Source organism: Gossypium arboreum, chromosome 10, assembly GCF_025698485.1.
Source record: "Gossypium arboreum isolate Shixiya-1 chromosome 10, ASM2569848v2, whole genome shotgun sequence".
NCBI classification, from domain to species: domain Eukaryota; kingdom Viridiplantae; phylum Streptophyta; class Magnoliopsida; order Malvales; family Malvaceae; genus Gossypium; species Gossypium arboreum.
In genome coordinates, this window is record NC_069079.1 from 105,805,540 (window position 1) to 105,824,366 (window position 18,827).

The 18,827-nt window shown below is 35.5% G+C and overlaps 1 protein-coding gene across 1 annotated transcript; it reads right to left on the reverse strand.

Moving 5' to 3' along the window:
* Positions 1 to 16,241: 16,241 nt before the first annotated feature.
* LOC108488721 (bidirectional sugar transporter SWEET17-like) lies at positions 16,242 to 18,347 on the reverse strand. The gene is made up of 6 exons (XM_017793010.2): positions 18,162 to 18,347; positions 18,015 to 18,051; positions 17,713 to 17,923; positions 17,474 to 17,635; positions 16,735 to 16,854; positions 16,242 to 16,652 (listed from the first exon to the last, which is right to left on the reverse strand). Exons 1-6 carry the CDS (start codon positions 18,193 to 18,195, stop codon positions 16,527 to 16,529), a joined length of 690 nt encoding a protein of 229 aa, XP_017648499.1. The 5' UTR covers positions 18,196 to 18,347; the 3' UTR covers positions 16,242 to 16,526.
* Positions 18,348 to 18,827: the final 480 nt, after the last annotated feature.

Here is an 18,827-nt window from a genome sequence, read left to right on the forward strand (position 1 = left end):
AGGAATTTTTAAAGCTGAGCCTTTAATTCCATAAGCTCTTTCGGTGTCATACAGTAAGAAGCAATAAACACTAGAGCTGTACCCGGTAGAAGCTCGATACTGAACTCGACCTCCCAATTCGGAGGCAAACCTAATAACTCATCGGTAAAATATTCGAAAACTCTTTAACCGTCTGAATATTCCTAACAGATAAATCCATAGAACTAGAATTAAACACGTAGGCCAAAAATTCCTCACACCCTTTATGAACCAACTTTTTGACCACAAAAGTAGGGATTACATTAGATAACTAATCCCGACGCTCACCGATCATAATCACTTCTACGTCATTCTCAAATATCAGAACTTCCCTGTTAGTAACACAATCCAAACTGACTCCATGCTCCATGAGCCAGTCCATTCCCAAAATCAGATCGAATTCCCCAAATGGTAACTCCATTAGATTAGTCAGAAACACAACCCCTAGTATCTCTAACGGTACATTCCTATATAGTCTATTAACCCGAACTAATTAACCCAACAGAATAAGTACAATAATCTCTCCAAAAGTGCTCTAAACAAAAATCCCCAAATTTACAGAAACAAAACTAGCAATATAGGAGTGTATTGATCCTATATCTATTAATGTAAAATATGGAGCAATATGAATTAAAAATGTACTGACGATAACATTTTTGGTATCTCTACCTTTACAATGTCTAGCAGCATATACTAATGCAAGCTGCCTCGCCTTAGTCAAATTAGCAACTCTGCCCGATGCTCTCTAACCTCTCTCTAAACCATTACCACCCTTGGCCAGACCGCGGCCCCTAAGCGATTGTTGAACTGCCTGCTCAGGCTAAATAAATCCCAGAGTTAGAGCTTGCATCTTATCATAACACAGTGGACAATCCCTGATACGGTGCTCTATCGACCCACATTGCAGACAAGCTCCTAACATCCTCCAACATTGGCCCGGATGGCGTCTACCATAATCCCTACACGGCTAAACCAGAGTAAGAGCAACTGGACCTCAAATCTCAGAGTCTTATCAGATTTATCCCATTTTTTAGGCTTCTGAATAAAACTAGAGGGCTCCGAATCCCTCTTATTCTTACCTCTCATAAGGTCTCTATTTTCGCGTTCAACGCGCTTAACCTCATCAGTAATTTTTTTCTTTTCCACCAAGACGACAAAAACTCGCTCCCTCTGCGAGCTATCAGAACCCTCAGATTATCCCTCAATCCTACCTCGAAGCAAATGCACTTTTCATAATCAGTTGTGTAACATCCCGAAATAGGGCCTAGTAGGAATAGTGGTTTTGGGACCACAAATTCGACATCAAAATATTTATTTTATGATTATTATGAGGCCTAGAGTATGAGACTATGCATGTGTTAAAGTTTCATGAAGAAATTCTTTAAGTAAGATGTCCAATTAGAAATTAGATACTAAATTAAATAAATTACAAAACTTAAATTCTAGAAGCAATTTGTATGAAATTTCTTTAAATTATAAATTATAAGGTCTTGGAGAGAAATTTTCCCAATTTCTAAGTTTTTGGACAAAAATGGGCTTGCATGGATGAAAATTTAAAGAAAGGGCATAAGGGCATTTTGGTTATTTGGCATTTTAATGAAATAAAATAGGAAAAAGAAGGCAAAAACCAACCATTTTCTTCTCCACGACTGCCAAAAATTGAAGGGACACCATAGCTAGGGTTTTCAACATTTTCAAGCTGAATAGTAAGTGCTCCCAATCCCAGTTTTTAATGTTCTTTGTATTTTTAAAATTCCAATAGCATCTCTCTCCATTTCTACCCATGTTTCATGCTAGGGTTCATGTTTAAAAATTTACCCATGCATGAGTTACTTGTATTTTGATGGTTTATGGAGGAATATAAAAGTTGGGTGAGTGTTAAACATCTTTTTCTAGGTGGTTTTCATGAAAAACCCCTAAAAGGACCTTTTTGCAAAAGGTGTAAAATATGTGGTAGAAATGAGAAATAATGGAAAATGTGGGCTGCCATAAGAGGGAAAAACATTCGGCTAGGCTTGGGTAAGATAGAAATTGCACGCATTTCATTATACGAGCCTAGGGACTAAATCGTAAAAATGTGAAAGGTTAGGGGCAAAACGGTCATTGGGACCGGGGTGGAATTTAGACTTGAAATGTATAATGTGGAGTGTTAATGATTTAATTTTGTTGTAATAGACCCCGAGGAACAAATTCAGAGGTCGATCAAGGAAAAAGAAAGGTTTTAGAATAACCGAAACATAGCACCGAAACGAATACCAGGTAAGTTCGGATAACTTAAAGTAAACTCCTAATATTCCTAATTATATGATTTGTGAATGAATGATGATTGCATTTATTGATAGCATAAGATTTCATGAAATGCATTCCTGATAATGATGTGTTGAAAAATTGTCTCGGTTGAGGTTAAAAAGGGAATTCGATGGATAAACCATGTTTTACATGTGTAATGAGATCCTGCATGTCTTGTAGAATAGATTTAGCCCAGACGGGTAATTCGCTGATCTCAATTATGAAAAGGATCTAGCCAGGACGGGTGTTCCTTTGGATGATTGAGCCTCCCGAAGAATACATGTGCATTATGGATTTAGCCCGGACGGGTAATCCAATCAAGGTCCAATTTAGCTTTGGTGGTAATTGATTCAAGCTCATTAAAGCGTTTTTGCAATAAGGATTTAGCTCGATGGTAACCCGGCATCACCTTATGAGTTTACTATATGGGGGAGTTAGCCTGGACTGGTAATCCTGCCATAAGATGTGAGGTTTGCGGGAGTGCACACCTGAAGTGATCATCCTTATGAATTGACGGTTAATGGATATTCCATCGAGATTTCCTAGACACTCAATGGGATTAACATGAAATACATGCACAAAATGAAATGTTCAATGATGAGCTCATCTAAGATAAATTACATGGTGCCTTGTGATGTGACTAACTCATTGGCTGAGTGCATGTGATAGGGAACCATCTCATACTTGTTGGTTTCTTTATCTATTATGGATGTATGCTAATTACTTGGTAAGTTTAATTTCCAGTTATTTGAGCTTACTAAGCATGAAAATGCTTACCCCTCTCTTTTCCCTGTCTTTCAGAGCTCGAAGACTCGTAAAGGTTAGAAGAAGGTTGGAGAGTCAACACACTATCAACTAGTTCAGCTTTGGTACATAGATACTTTATTTTGTTCAATGGCATGTATAGGTATTTTTGGGCCATTGTGTCATATGTCTCATTTGGCTAACAATGTAAAGGCTTGAATGTTATGTCTATTCATTTTGTGTATGGCCTTGATATATGGCCTGTATTGGTGTAGGTTGCTATCCTACTTATCATGCAATTTTGTTTTACTTGTTGAAATGACTACATTGTGTATTATGAATGGATACATTAAATGTGACCAATTCATTTGAAATTTGGAGGATCACAATTGGCAATAAGTTAAAAGACGATCCAAATTCGATATTATGATTAATGAGACTATAATCTTTAATACAAAAAGGTAACCTAGTATGTGCAAAATCAATGATATGAGGTTTACATGCAATTGACAATTATGATAGAACTTGAGTGAGATTAGGGTATGTTATATATTAGTTGAATTTATAGATGAGAGTGAGAAATTGAGGGTGACTAAAGGCTTGAAAAGTAGCCAACAAGGCCCATACGGGTAGACACATAGGCGTGTGTCTAGACCGTGTGTGACACACGGATCGCCCTTGGGCGTTTGGTATGACCGTGTGTCCCCTGCACCTAAAATTTTAAGTCAGTGTCGAACACGGGCATGTGTATTGGCTGTGGGAATCTAACAGAATACTCAAGTTTTAGACACAAGGTGACCACACGGGCGTGCCCCAATGCACACGGGCGTGTGTATGATCTTAATACGGGCATGCGAGGTATTAACCTATAAGTTTTCCACAGATCTTTAGTTTTGTCCCGAACCTTTCTCAATGTTTGTTTAGGGCCTTGTAGGCCCAAAATTAGGACACTACAATGGCCCAAACTTAGGACACTACAATGGCTCAAAATTGGGACACTACAATGTTAGTGAGTTTGTTTTAAGTTGAAACGAAATTTTATAACCCGTATTTTCTGTTTATGCTTGTATATATGTCCAGTAACGCCTCGTACTTATCCCCGATCTCAGGTACAGGTAAGGAGTGTTACATTTAGTGGTATCAGAGCTACGGTTTAGTCAGTTCTAGGACTACCGTAGAAAGTATTGGATTTCACTATACAAGCCATTATTTAAACATTGATAGTGTGACATCTCTTAACTGTTTAAATTGTTTTTGAATATGGTAAATATCTTCCAATCAAGCACAAGATGAGTCTGAGGGAGCCGAGAACCATGCTCCAGCTTTCGTACATCAAACTATTTCTATTAGTAGTAGAAGGTCTATGTCTGAAGGCCGGGAAGAGGCCAAGGCCGCCTTCTTCGAAATGATAGACGAGTGGTTTGGGGATTACTTGAGGAATCGCCCCAACATACGACGACCTCCCCCACCCCCTAACCAACCTAATGAGGAAGTACCACGAGGTATGGTATTTATGAGAGTTGGTAAAGCCCCTGCAGACAAGCTTAGAAAGTATGGGGCTGAAGAATTTAGAGCTAAGGTTGATGATGATGCCGAAAGAGCCGAGTTCTGGCTTGAGAATACTACACGGGTATTAGATGAACTGTCGTGCACACTTGAGGAGTACTTGAAGTGTGTCGTGTCACTCTTGAATGATATTGCATACCACTGGTGGAAGACTGTAGTGCCAAAGGAAAACATTACTTGGGAATTTTTCCAAGTAGAATTTAAAAAGAAATACATCAGTCAGAGGTTCTTAGACTCAAAGCGAAAGGAGTTCCTGGAACTCAAACAAGGGAACAAGACTGTAACAGAATACGAGAGAGAGTTCGTAAGGCTAAGTCAGTACGCAACTGAATGCGTCCAAACTGAATCGAAAATGTGTAAAGGCTTCGAGAAAGGTCTAAATGAGGAAATCAAGTTATTGATCGAAATCCTTGAAATACGGGAGTTTACTGCATTGGCTGATCAGGCCAAGAAGGTCGAGGAGCTTAATAATGAAAGAAAGCAAGCTAAGAGAGAAGCTCGATTTTCGAGCAAGAGGTCCAACAGTAAGACGCTCTCATTTTCAATGAAGAAATTAAGGAGCCAGCATGAACGTTCCACTTCATCGGTAGGATATTCGGGTAAAGCGAGAGGCTCCAAACAACGAAATCAGAAGTCTTCCTCCCCGATGGTGACTAGTGTGGGGAGTGTAGATGACCAAAATCTGAAGTGTAAAAGTTGTAACAAATTTCACTCTGGAGAGTGCCGAATGAATAGCATTTCAAATGTGGTTCTCTTGATCACTTTCTCAGAAACTGCCCAGAACGAAATGAAAAAGAAATGGAAGTGATTCCGTAGTCGAGTATCCCATTACTCGAGGTAGACCTCTGAGGTACCCTGAAAGTTCTAGTGGCAGTTGAGTCGAGGCTAAAGTCGCTGTAAAATTAGAGGCTCGAGCCCCGGCGAGAACATACACAATTGTGCTTGAGAGGAAGCCTCTGCTCCTGATGTTATTACGGGTACTTTTTCTTTTTTTAATACAAGTGTTATTGCTTTAATTAACCCAGGGTCGACGCATTCATATATTTGCATGAGATTGGTGTCTAGTATGAACATACCTGTTGAACTTACGGAATTCATCATTAGAGTGTCGAACCCACTAGGCAAATCAGTCCTGGTTGATAAAGCCTATAAAAATTGTCCTTTGACGATTCAGGGTTATTGTTTTCCGGCTGACCTTATGTTGTTACCTTTTGATGAGTTTAACGTAATACTTGGTATGGATTGGTTAGTCCTGCATGATGTGATTGTAAATTGTAGTAGTAAGCATATTAAATTGAAATGCCCGGATGATGAGATTTTACAGGTTGATTCAAGAGAATTGGGTTTGTCGCTGGCTGTAATCACGGCAATGGTCGCTCAGAGATATATGATGAAAGGGTATGAAGCCTACCTTGAATTTGTATTGAACACTAAGGAAACAGAGTTAAAGATTGAGTCTATGTCGATAGTATGTGAGTATCCAAATGTGTTTCTAGAGGAATTACCCGGACTACCCCCTGAAAGAGAAATAGAGTTTGGCATTGAATTGATACCAGGGACAACTCCTATTTCAATTGCTCCATATAGGATGGCACCAACTAAACTGAGAGATTTGAAAGCACAGTTGCAAGAGCTGACAGATAAAGGTTTTGTAAGGCCGAGCTTTTCACCTTGGGGTGCTCCCGTTCTATTTGTAAGGAAGAAAGATAGTCCGATGAGGTTATGCGTAGATTACCGCCAACTGAACAAGGTAACTATCAAGAATAAGTATCATTTACCAAGGATCGAAGATTTATTGGATCAGTTGAGAAGAGCCACTATGTTCTCTAAGATAGACTTGAGGTCCGGCTATTATTAGCTACGAGTTAAAGAATCAGATGTACTTAAGACAGCTTTCAGAACGAGGTACGATCATTATGAATTTCTCGTCATGTTGTTTGGGTTAACGAATGCACCGGCCCTATTTATGGATCTAATGAATAGAATCTTTCAGCCATACTTGGATAAGTTTGTCGTTGTGTTCATTGACGACATTTTAATTTATTCTAAGGATGAGACGGAACATGCGAAGCATCTGATAATGGTTTTGCAAACATTACGGGAGAAACAATTATGCTAAGTTTAGCAAGAGTGAATTTTGGCTCCGAGAGGTAGGATTTTTGGGTCACATTGTTTCGGGTGAAGGCATCTGAATTGATCCAAGCAAGATCTCTGTTATTGTCGATTGGAAATCGCCTAAAAATATAACCGAGGTTAGAAGCTTTTTGGGATTAGCTGGTTACTACTGAAGATTTGTGAAAGGATTCTCCATGATAGCAACTCCAATGATAAGGTTGCAACAGAAAGATGTTAAATTCGAATGGACAGATAAGTGTTAGCAAAGTTTCGAGAAGTTGAAAACATTGTTGACTGAAGCTCCACTCTTAGTATTACTTGAGTCGGGAAAAGAGTTTGTAGTCTACAATGATGCATCCTTAAATGAACTAGGTTGTGTACTCATGCATGATGGCAAAGTGATAGCTTATGCTTCGCGGCAGTTAAAGCCACACGAGAAGAATTATTTGACACACGACTAAAAACTTGCCACTATTATTTTTGCCTTAAAAATATAGAGGCATTATTTATACGGTGAGACTTGTCGTATATTTACGGACCACAAGAGTTTGAAGTATTTGATATCTCAAAAAGAATTAAATTTGAGACAGCGGAGATGGTTAGAATTAATTAAGGACTATGATCTGATCATTAACTATCACCTGGGAAGGGCAAATGTGGTCACCAATGCGTTGAGCAGAAAATTCTTGTTTGCTTTGAGAGCCATGGATGCTCGTTTGGCATTGCTCGATAATGGTTCAGTCTTGGCCGAGCTAGAGGCTAGGCCGACATTTCTTCAGGAAATCTATAATGCTCAAACTAATGATGATGACTTGCAAGCAAAAAGAACTCAATGTGAATCAGGTATTGAATTAGATTTTTAGATTGGTTCTGATGGATGTTTGATGTTTAGAGATAGGGTTTTTGTACTCAAGGACAATAAGCTTATTCGAAAGATTTTGCAAGAAGCACATGACAGCCGTTTGTCAATTCACCCGGGAAGTACCAAGATGTACAACAATTTGAAGAAAATGTACTGGTGGAACGACATGAAAAGAGATATTTTCGAATTTGTATCAAAATGCTTGGTATGTCAGCAAGTTAAAGCTAAACATCAAGTACCTTCAAGGTTGTTACAACCTGTGATGGTCCCCGAATGGAAGTGGGACAGAGTTACCGTGGATTTCGTGACAGGATTGCCTTTGACTCCAAAAAAGAAAGATGCCATATGGGTTGTAGTGGATAAGTTGACGAAGTCAGCTCATTTTATTCTGGTAAGGACAGGTTACTCTTTTGATAAGTTGGCCGACTTATACATCCCTGAGATTGTAAGGTTGCATGGAGTACCACTGTCGATTATTTCAGACAAAGACCCGAGGTTCACTTCGAGATTCTAGAATAAATTACAAGAAGCCCTGGGTACGAATTTGAGCTTTAGTACATCTTTACACCCTCATACCGATGGTCAGTCTGAACAGATATTCAGATTCTCGAGGATATGTTGCGATGTTGTATTCTCGAATTTCAGGGTAGTTGGGAAAAATACCTGCTATTAGTAGAATTTGCCTACAACAATAGTTTTCAAACAAGTTTGAAGATGGCACCTTATGAGGCCTTATATGGAAGAAAGTGCCGAACTCCATTATATTGGACAAAACTTAAGGAAAGTCAGATTCATGGAGTTGATCTGATTAAAGAAACTGAAGAGAAAGTTAAAGTGATACGAAATTGTCTAAAAGCGACATCGGATAGACAAAAGTCATATGCTGATCTGAAAAGAAAGGAAATTGAGTTCCAAGTTGGAGATAGAGTATTCTTGAAAGCATCTCCATGAAAAAGGGTGTTGAAATTTGGTGGGAAAGGCAAATTGAGTCCGCGATTTATCGGACCGTACGAGATCACCGAAAGAGTTGAACTGTTAGCCTATCGTTTGGCATTGCCACCCGAACTGGAAAAGATTCATGATATGTTCCATTTATCTATGTTAAGGTGATACCAATCCTCTCATATGATTTCACTGACTGAGGTTGAAATTCGGTCGGACATAACCTGTGGAGAATAACTGGTTAGGATTTTAGCCCGTGAGATTAAACAATTGAGGAATAAAGATGTGGCTATAGTAAAAGTTTTATGGCACCGACATGGTGTGGAAGAGGCTACATGGGAGCTAGAAGAAACCATGAGAAGCCAATATCTGAATCTGTTTACTGGTAAGACTTTCGATGACGAAAGTCCCTAAGGGGGAGAAATGTAACATCCCGAAATAGGGCCTAGTTAGAATAGTGGTTTCGGGACCACAAATCCGACATCATAATATTTATTTTATGATTATTATGAGGCCTAGAATATGAGAATATGCATGTGTGAAAGTTTCATGAAGAAATTCTTTGAGTAAGGTGTCCAATTGGAAATTAGAGACTAAATTGAATAAATTGCAAAACTTGGATTCTAGAAGCAATTTGTATGAAATTGCTTTAAATTATAAATTAGAAGGTCTTGGAGAGAAATTTGCCTAATTTCGAAGTTTTTGAACAAAAATGGCCTTGCATGGATGAAATTTTAAAGAAAGGGCTTAAGGGCATTTTGGTCATTTGGCATTTTAATGAAATAAAATGGGAAAAAAAAGGCAAAAATCAGCCATTTTCTTCTCCATGGCTATCAAAAATTGAAGGGACACCATAGCTAGGGTTTTCAACATTTTCAGGCTCAATAGTAAGTGCTCCCAAGCCCCGTTTTTAATGTTTTTTGTATTTATGAAATTTCGGTAGCTTACTCTCTCCATTTCTACCCATGTTTCATGCTAGGGTTCATGTTTAAAATTTTACCCATGCATGATTTCCTTATATTTTAATGATTTATGGAGGAATATGAAAGTTGGGTGAGTGTTAAACATCTTTTTTTAGGTGGTTTTCATGAAAAACCCCTAAAAGGACTTTTTTGCAAAAGGTGAAAAATATGTGGTAGAAATGAGAAATAATGGAAAATGTGGGCTTCCATAAGAGGGAAAAACATCCGGCTAGGCTTGGGTAAGGTAGAAATTGCATGCATTTCATTATACGAGCTTAGGGACTAAATCGTAAAAATGTGAAAGGTTAGGGGCAAAACGATCATTTGGGCCGGGGGTGGAATCTAGACTTGAAATGTATAATGTAGAGTGTTAATGATTTAATTTTTTTATAATAAACCCCGAGGAACAAATTTCAGAGGTCGATCGAGGAAAACGAAAGGTTTCGGAATAACCGAAACACAGCACCGAAATGAATACCAGGTAAGTTTGCATAACTTAAAGTAAACTCCTAATATGCCTAATTATATGATTTGTGAATGAATGGTGATTGCATTTATTGATAGCATAAGATTTCATGAAATGCATTCCTAATAATGATGTGTTGAAAATTTGTCTCGGTTGAGGTTAAAAAGAGAATTCGATGGATAAACCATGTTTTACATATGTAATGAGATCCTGTATGTGTTGCAGAAAGGATTTAGCCCGGACCGGTAATCCGCTGATCTTAATTATGAAAAGGATCTAGCCCGGACGGGTGTTCCTTTAGATGATTGAGCCTCCCGAAGAATACATGTGCATTATGGATTTAGCCCGGACGGGTAATCTGATCAAGGTCTGAATTTAGCCTGGACTGGTAATTTAGATCTGAGCTCATTAAAGGTGTTTGTCACAACAAGGGATTTAGCTTGGACTGGTAATCCTGGCATCACCTTATGAGTTTACGATATGAGGGAGTTAGCCTGGACTAGTAATCCTGCCATAAGATGTGAGGTTCGCGGGAGTGCACACCTAAAATGATCATCCTTATGAATTGACGGTTAATGGATATTCCATCGAGATTTCCTAGACACTCAATGGGATTAACATGAAATACATGTACAAAATTAAATGTTGAATGATGAGCTCATCTAAGATAAATTACATGGTGTTTTGTTATCTGACTAACTCATCGGCTGAGTGCATGTGATAGGGAACCATTTTATACTTGTTGGTTTCCTTATCTATTATGGATGTATGCTAATTACTTGGTAAGTTTACTTTCTGGTTTTTCGAGCTTACTAAGCATGAAAATGCTTACCCTTCTCTTTTCCCTATCTTTCAGAGCTCGAGGACTCGTAAAGGTTAGAAGACGGTTGGAGAGTCAATACACTATCAACTAGTCCAGCTTTGGTACATAGATACTTTATTTTGTTCAATGGCATGTATAGGTATTTTTGGGCCATTTTTTCATATGTGTCATTTGGCTAGCAATGTAAAGGCTTGAATGTTATGTCTATTCCTTTTGTGTATGGCCTTGATATATGGCCTGTATTGGTGTAGGTTGCTATCCTACTAATCATGCAATTTTTTTTACTTGTTGAAATGATTACATGGTGTATTATGAATGGATACGATAAATGTAACCAATTCATTTGAAATTGGGAGGATCACAGTTGGCATTAAGTTAAAAGATGAGTCAAATCCGATATTGTGATTAATGAGACTATAATCCTTAATACAAAAAAAGGGTAACCTAGCATGTGCAAAACCAATGATATGAGGTTTACATGCAATTGACAATTATGATAGGACTTGAGTGAGATTACGGCATGTTAGATATTAGTAGAAGCTATAGATGAGAGTGAGAAATTGAGGGTGACTAAAGGCTTGAAAAGTAGCCTAACAAGGTCCACACGGATAGACACACGAGCGTATGTCTAGGCCGTGTGTGACACACAGATCACCTTTGGGCGTTTGGTATGACCGTGTGTCCCCTGCACCTAAAATTTTAAGTCAGTGTCAAACACGGGCTAGACACACGGGCGTGTGTCTTGGCCGTGTGAATCTAACAAAATACTTAAGTTTTGGACACGGGGTGACCATACGGGCGTGTCCCAAAGCACACGGGCGTGCGAGGTATTAACCTATAAGTTTTCCTCTGATCTTTAGTTTTGTCCTGAACCTTTCTCAATGTTTGTTTAGGGCCTCGTAGGCCCAAATTGGGACACTACAATGTTAGTGGGTTTGTTTTGAGTTGAAATGAAATTTTATAACCCGTATTTTTTGTTTATGCTTCTATATATGTCCAGTAACGCCTCGTACTTGTCCTCGATCTTGGGTACGGCTAAGGGGTGTTACAAGTTGATACCATACCACGAGTATATTGCTCAATTTTAGAAATTTAGCATTATATTCGGCCACAGTCTTATCTCCGTAGGTAAGGCTCATAAATTAACGTTTACAAGCATCCACATAACTCACCCCCACATAATTACTTTGGAAAGCGCTCTTAAATTGATCCCAAGTTATTTGATCCAGTTGAGTACCCTCCTCAATCGTTAACCACCACTGATATGTCTCATCGTGAAACAGAGATATTGCACCCTTTAATTTCTACTCAGGGGTGCAGTCGATGTCATTCATAATCCTCTCTGTGGCCTCCAACCAATATTCGGCCACAGTTGGGGCAACTCTAGTGACACCTCTAAACAATTCAAAACTGTTTGACCGGAGTCGTTCAGTTACCGACCCACAGCTCTCAAAGCCAGAATGGGGCCTAATGACCCTCTCAAAAACTTTCAATGTGACTTGAGACAATGCGTCATCCCTAGTCGAGTGACTTTGAGACCCAGTCTCAGCAGTAGGTGTAGTTGGTGTCTCACTCGTATCCAAATTTGGTATACTGCCCATCGAGGACTACTCAGCTTGAGCCCCTCTACGGCGCCTACTGCGTCTACGGGTACCGAGTCCACGTGATCCCCGAGTGCTCATTGTATATAATATCTACATTACAAATTTTATGTATCAGTTTCAATATTTATTAGCAGATTTTTTATGCTTAAAAGTTATCAGAAGAAGTCTCAGAGATATTTCAGTCTCTGACTATCACAGTACAGCTCTAACCATTTCAGTGTTTTCTAAACTAAGGTTTTTCTAAGTCAGAAGTACTTACAGGATCGGTGCTGGATACTCGGTTATTCACAGAATTATTTTTCAGATTCGTGCAACAATAAACTTCACTTGTATAAACAATTTTCACAAAAAAACAATTTTGAATCCAAAATTTCACAGCCTGAATTTTGAAACCTAGCTTTAATATCACTAAATGTAACACCCCAAACCCGGCCTAGACGTTACGACTAGATCAGGAAGTGTTACATAATTGTTTAAAAATTCAGTTCACATGTAATTTTGAATTCTGTTTTGAATTCTTAAAATTTTGAATTATTTGAAACATTCCTTGTCTAGCCATTTTATTGAAAATATTGTTTACTTATATTATAAAAATCATAATTTTGCAGCGGAAAATTCTTGTAAATTTTTTTTAAATGCTTTCCTTATTGTTTGAAATTCGTTACTTTTTCAGGAAAAAAAATATTTTATCAATAAAACATTTTAATAACATTTTATGCAAACCAAAAATAAAAACCTCAAAAACAAACCAAACCAGTCAAAAAGTCCAAAATTTAAATAATTAAAATAAATGCAAGATCTTTTATAATCTAGTTCTCGTTGCATCGACCAGCCTAAGTCTGAGGATTACATGAAAATATTAGTTAAACAGAAAGTGAGTTTTCAAAATTGAGTGTATAACGACTAACTTAAAACAGTTAAAGCATATCAAACAGATTTAACAATAACATAGTCTTAACAGAACAATATAGATATAGATATATTTTCCTGCCCCAATCTGCTACACATTATCTCCGACTATTCCAACACACCATATAGGGTATAAAACACTCATCCAACCCTACACACCACCTAGTGTCGTTTAAGACACTTACAGAATAATTGCAGCTGCGCTGCCAGATAAATAGGTGCATTATTGCCTTTTCAGATACACTTACTCTACATAGTAAAACCCATCCCATTAATAGATACAGTACATATCAATAATTAGTCATAAGCATAGTACATACATATAGCATAACTGATGCACAACATATATTGTACTTTTACTGGTTTTCCTATAGACCGTTACATAATTTACTCGTCATATGACGTTTCAAATATAGAACAAATATCAGAACTAATGTAAATAGTTGACTTTTTTTTTTTTATATTTTTCAGTCCGTTTAAGCACATACCCCCTACGAAAGGCCTACGGTCGATTGGAACGACGTGAATGACCTTAGGAAAAATTTTAGAATTTTGGGCCCACACGTTTGTGTGGCCCAAATGGCCAGCCCGTGTGGTTCACATGGCCTCACACACGTTAGTGGGGTCCTCATAGCCCAAATGGCCTAGACCGTGTGTTACACACGGTCCAGCACACTTTCTGTCACACCTAAACTTATCACACAGCTGTGTGTCGCACACGACCTATCACACGGCTTGGCACATGGTCATGTGGCGTCGACAGTGTTATTTTTCGACTTTCACCTTTCACTGATTTTTAGGTTTCTTGTTACACACTTAGAGGTTTTCTGATGTGAAATCAACAATTGAGTACTCCCACACCTAAATCAACAGTTAACACAACCTAAATCATTAACGTTGCAAATTTACACGAAAGTCGCTCACACATGATTAATTAAAACCCTCCAAACATATTGAGAACCCTTACCACTTAACAGACAACAACTACACGAATTTTAAGTCGCTAGAGGATCACCAATCGTCTCTCAAATATCCCCTATAACGAATTGAACTAATTAGATAACACCCACTTGAATTAACACCACAACCACGAAATTTCTAGAAATCCCTAAACGTCCAAAGACCACTTTCAACAAAAGAATAACAAAAATAATCAAAACCTTACCTCTTAACAATTTGCAGTCAACAGAACAGGGATTAAGTGTTACAAAAAGAATTTATCGAATCAATAAAATAATAAATCTATTATAGTGCAAAATAACTAAGCAAGAACGGTGAAACAAATTAAGAAATCGTGGAATTTGTAAAATAAGAAAAAGGGTAACAGACTTCAAACCAAAAATTAAAAAAATATATAGAAATTTGAAGGAACAAGGGAGGTGTGGAAACGTGCCGTTCTGTTTTGATTTATGGGGATTTAGAAAAATAAATAAAATAATTTAAAATAATAAAAGATATTAACCACCAAAACAACCTGATTTTTATAAGAAAAAATTTATCAAGTTTCCTAACTTAAACCATTGAAATAGATACTAATTATAGTAAAATCTAACAAATTAAAAATTAAATTTTTGAGATGTTACAAGTTTGATGTAAATTTAAAACTTCTAACTATTTGTTTTATGTAAAAGAAATTCAACCATTAAATATATATTAATATATAGAGTATTTTAGACCGTATAGTAGAGATATTAGATTAATTTGAAAATTTATATATATGACAAGTACAATTATATTGATAAATTCATCAGTTGGATCGTTAAAATATTAATCATATAAATAATTATGAAAATGTGTAAAACTACTTTAGTTTTTACATTATGTAAGTGGATCCTCCCAAGATTATAGGAAGGATTCACTTACACCGTGTAAAAATTAGCTTCCATTATTATTTATATGATTAATATTTTAACGATCTAATTATTATATTTTATAGTTTATTCATGTAGATCATGCATGTCAAATTTGATGTAAATTTAAAACTCCTAACTATTTTTTTTATATATAAAATCAATCGTTGAATATATTAGAGGATTTGCTTACACAAAGTGTAAAAATTAAAGTAGTTTCACACATACGTATTATTTATATGGTTAATATTTTAATGATTCAACCATTATATTTTATAATATTTTCATATAGATCATGTATGTCAAATTTGATTGATTCTTGACCAAAAGTTGATGATTCCTTATTCTAAATTAATATTTGTGGAAATAATTTTATGCCTTGTTGTTTCCAAATTATTTTATTAAAAGATTCTTATAAATTGTCCATATTTATAATTTTTAACAAAGTTTGACTTTTTTTATCCTTTTTCTAAATTAAGTAAAATAGACATTATGAATAATATATAGTTTGTAATTAAACCTTCAAATATATTACTGTTGATGTGTGAGAAGTTAAGTAAGATAACTGAACAACATTCTAACTACTTAAGAACTAATTATTTCCTTATTTATGTCCATACATGACTATAATACCCTTGTTTTATTAGTATATTTTATTAAATTATAATGAAATATTACATTTTATATAAAAAATCAGTAAGTTTAAACCAAAAAAAAAAATCTAACATGTGGGAATCCAACATAAAATTATCTCACAAAATGAAGACATAACATGTAATAGATTTGAGATTTGATTTTGAATCTTATCCTTTGCAATTTTTTTCTTATTTTTAGTTCAATAATAATTGAGATGATTTAACTTTATCCTTTTTTTATTATTTAATCTAATAGAGTTTTACAAACTAAATTAAAACGATTGCATGAGAAACCAATGATCTAAGCAGTTCGGTATATACATCTATTTTAAAATACTTTACATTAGAATAAAGTAAAAAATTAAAACAAAAATGATTTTAAACTTATTTTTAAAAAAATTTATGAAAATTTATTCTTACAAAATTAATTCATACAGGTAAGAAAAATAGTATAAATATAGTAATTAATTTTGCATCATATTAATAAGTCATAGGATATTAACACTTTGAACTCTAAAGAGAACCTAAATATGTATCTTGAAGCTGCTAAAGAATATAAAGTGACAATGAAACCAAAATCTCTAAAATATAGAAATACTTAGAGCAAACAGTATGGCACATATAGTCTACCACATCATAATATTTCATTTTCTCTTATTAAACCAAAATAAAAAAATAAAAAATTGTAGGAAGATGGTTGACTTGCAAAGCACAGTAGTAATGAGAATGGCGGGATTGGGACTACTTTTGAAAACCTTGTTCCAGTAATCCTTGAGAAATGGTGTCGTTTGATGGCCTTGCTTTGCGATAAAGGGCATACAGAATAAGTTGTGCTGTTCCAAGTAGAAAACCTATCCCATTTGGTACCTATATAATTAATCAACCAAACATAAAATTAAAATGAATGCTGAATATATATTGTAATGATTCAGAGGAAGAGATATATTACCCCAAGGAAAATGTCATGCTCCAGCAATGCATAGAATGCCCAAATTCCTCCGTTCAAGAACAGGAAAAACGACAGAAAAAATGGCATGTATTCTACACTTTTGCTTGTCACTACCGTTTTCTGAAAATTTTATACAAAAATAAATCAATAAAAACTTTAAAAATAAACGAGAAAATTCTCTAATTTTGTTTAATTATATATATAATTAAGTTGTAATTACAATTAATACAATTATAATGTGCAAAGAGAATTATAATTATAATACATAAATAGACGAATTGACAAATGAAATATATGTAGTAGACATTTAAACAAATTATTGGCATCATTCAAATTTCTTGAGAATTTTTTCTCAGATTTTGAAATCTTACTAGTAGAAGGACAAAAAATAAAACAAAAAAAAAATGAGAAATGGAAAAAAAAAAATTCCAAGAGAAGAAATCTATTGTTGCAAAAGGGTCCCCCATGACCCTAAAACATGAGGAGCAAATGCAAGCAGCGTCACAGGCATAAATATTTGACACCTGTGGTAATCAATTCATTTCTTTTTGCACTACTTGTAGAAAAGTAGTTAAAACTTGAATCAATTATTAAAATTATAATTATGTACCTTGTTAATAGATAAAACAGATCCAATATTAAGAGAGAAAAACAACAATTAATCTTTATGTTTTCGATCCCTCTCTATTAACAGATAAAAAGAGAATGAAAGGGGATTGAATGTTAGGTATAAACTTACCATGGCAGCTAAAGGGGAGCCATACATGATGATGTTAAGCCCAGCACACATGAACCCTATTGCATCGATTCGAGTGTCTCCTTCCAATGCTAAATGAGTAGCCAAAATAGCTGCTGCTAGGAACCCCACATTTAATATCCCCACTAAAATCCCAGTCTTCACCTGCATTTTCATTCTATTCATTAACCCCATCTGCATCCCACTATAACTTGTTCACAATATATATAAAAATATTATACCCTCATCTTTCTGGGTGCATATATCAGGAACAAAACAACATAGACAGCTTCAGCCAGGATGCCAAAGCCATTCACAGTGGCAACAAGGTAAGCCCCAGGCTTTGTGATTCCATAGTAAGTCCACAAGCTTGAACTCAACAATGTGCAAACGTAAGGAAGACTCTCAAAATCCTCCGTTGATCCATTCTTCACTATCCTCCAAAACGTTCCACTTCAAAAATAAAAACACTCATAAACAACAACATCAACAGATAGAACCAAATCACAAAAGCACCATCTTTCTTAGATTTTGAAGTTCTTACACTGGAGAAAGAAAAACCAGAACTGAGATGACATTGCCTGCATGAAGGACAACATGTGTACAACTTTTAACAGTCAAACATGTATGAATTGTTAGAGAAAGTATATATATATAACGACAAAATGAAATTGATGTTTTCCAAATTTACCTATAACACCGACAATGAAGCTCAGCTCTTCCATATTTAGAAAAACAAGATTCAATATTTGGGAATTTAGGGGGTGGGGGAAGATGAAAGCTGAGGAAGCTTTAAAAGGCAGAGAGAATTTTCTTCTTTTTCGTTTTATGGTTTAGTCATGCAATCTGTGCTTATACTTTTTGAACTTTTAAAATTTAATCCCTCCATTTTTATTTTCTAATTTAAAATTTTGATTAATTTAAATGGATACGATATATTAAAATTTAATATGGAGTGGTTATGTTGTAATAATCAAGAATGTTAAAATTGCAGTCTTTATCATATTGTATATTAATTTAAAATTTATATATAATTTTATAATATATCTCAATAATTAATAGAATAATACCATTTGCTTCTTCTCCACTGAAAAAAATAAAAGAGTGGGTTCCTTTTTCTTGCAAGTTGCAACAATATGTCAACAAACAAACTTAATTAGATTTTATATAATTTTTTTAAAGAATGAAGTCTTCATGTCACAAATTTAAGTAATAAATAACAACTCAAATTTGACTTGGGTAGGTAATCATATATAGTTTGTGAAAAAAATTAAACTTATAATTAATATTAAAAAGAAAATAAAAGAATCCGTACTTCAAGTTACCTATTCAATTATTGTTCATCTCAAAATTTTTA

Excerpts from the sequence above, each read along its gene's own strand:
- LOC108488721 (XM_017793010.2), bottom strand. The coding sequence starts at position 18,195 with ATGGAAGAGCTGAGCTTCATTGTCGGTGTTATAG. Across the intron at positions 18,052-18,161 it reads CTTCATTGTCGGTGTTATAG|GCAATGTCATCTCAGTTCTG; the intron begins GTAAATTTGGAA and ends TCCTTCATGCAG. Across the intron at positions 17,636-17,712 it reads ATGCACCCAGAAAGATGAGG|GTGAAGACTGGGATTTTAGT; the intron begins GTATAATATTTT and ends ATGAAAATGCAG.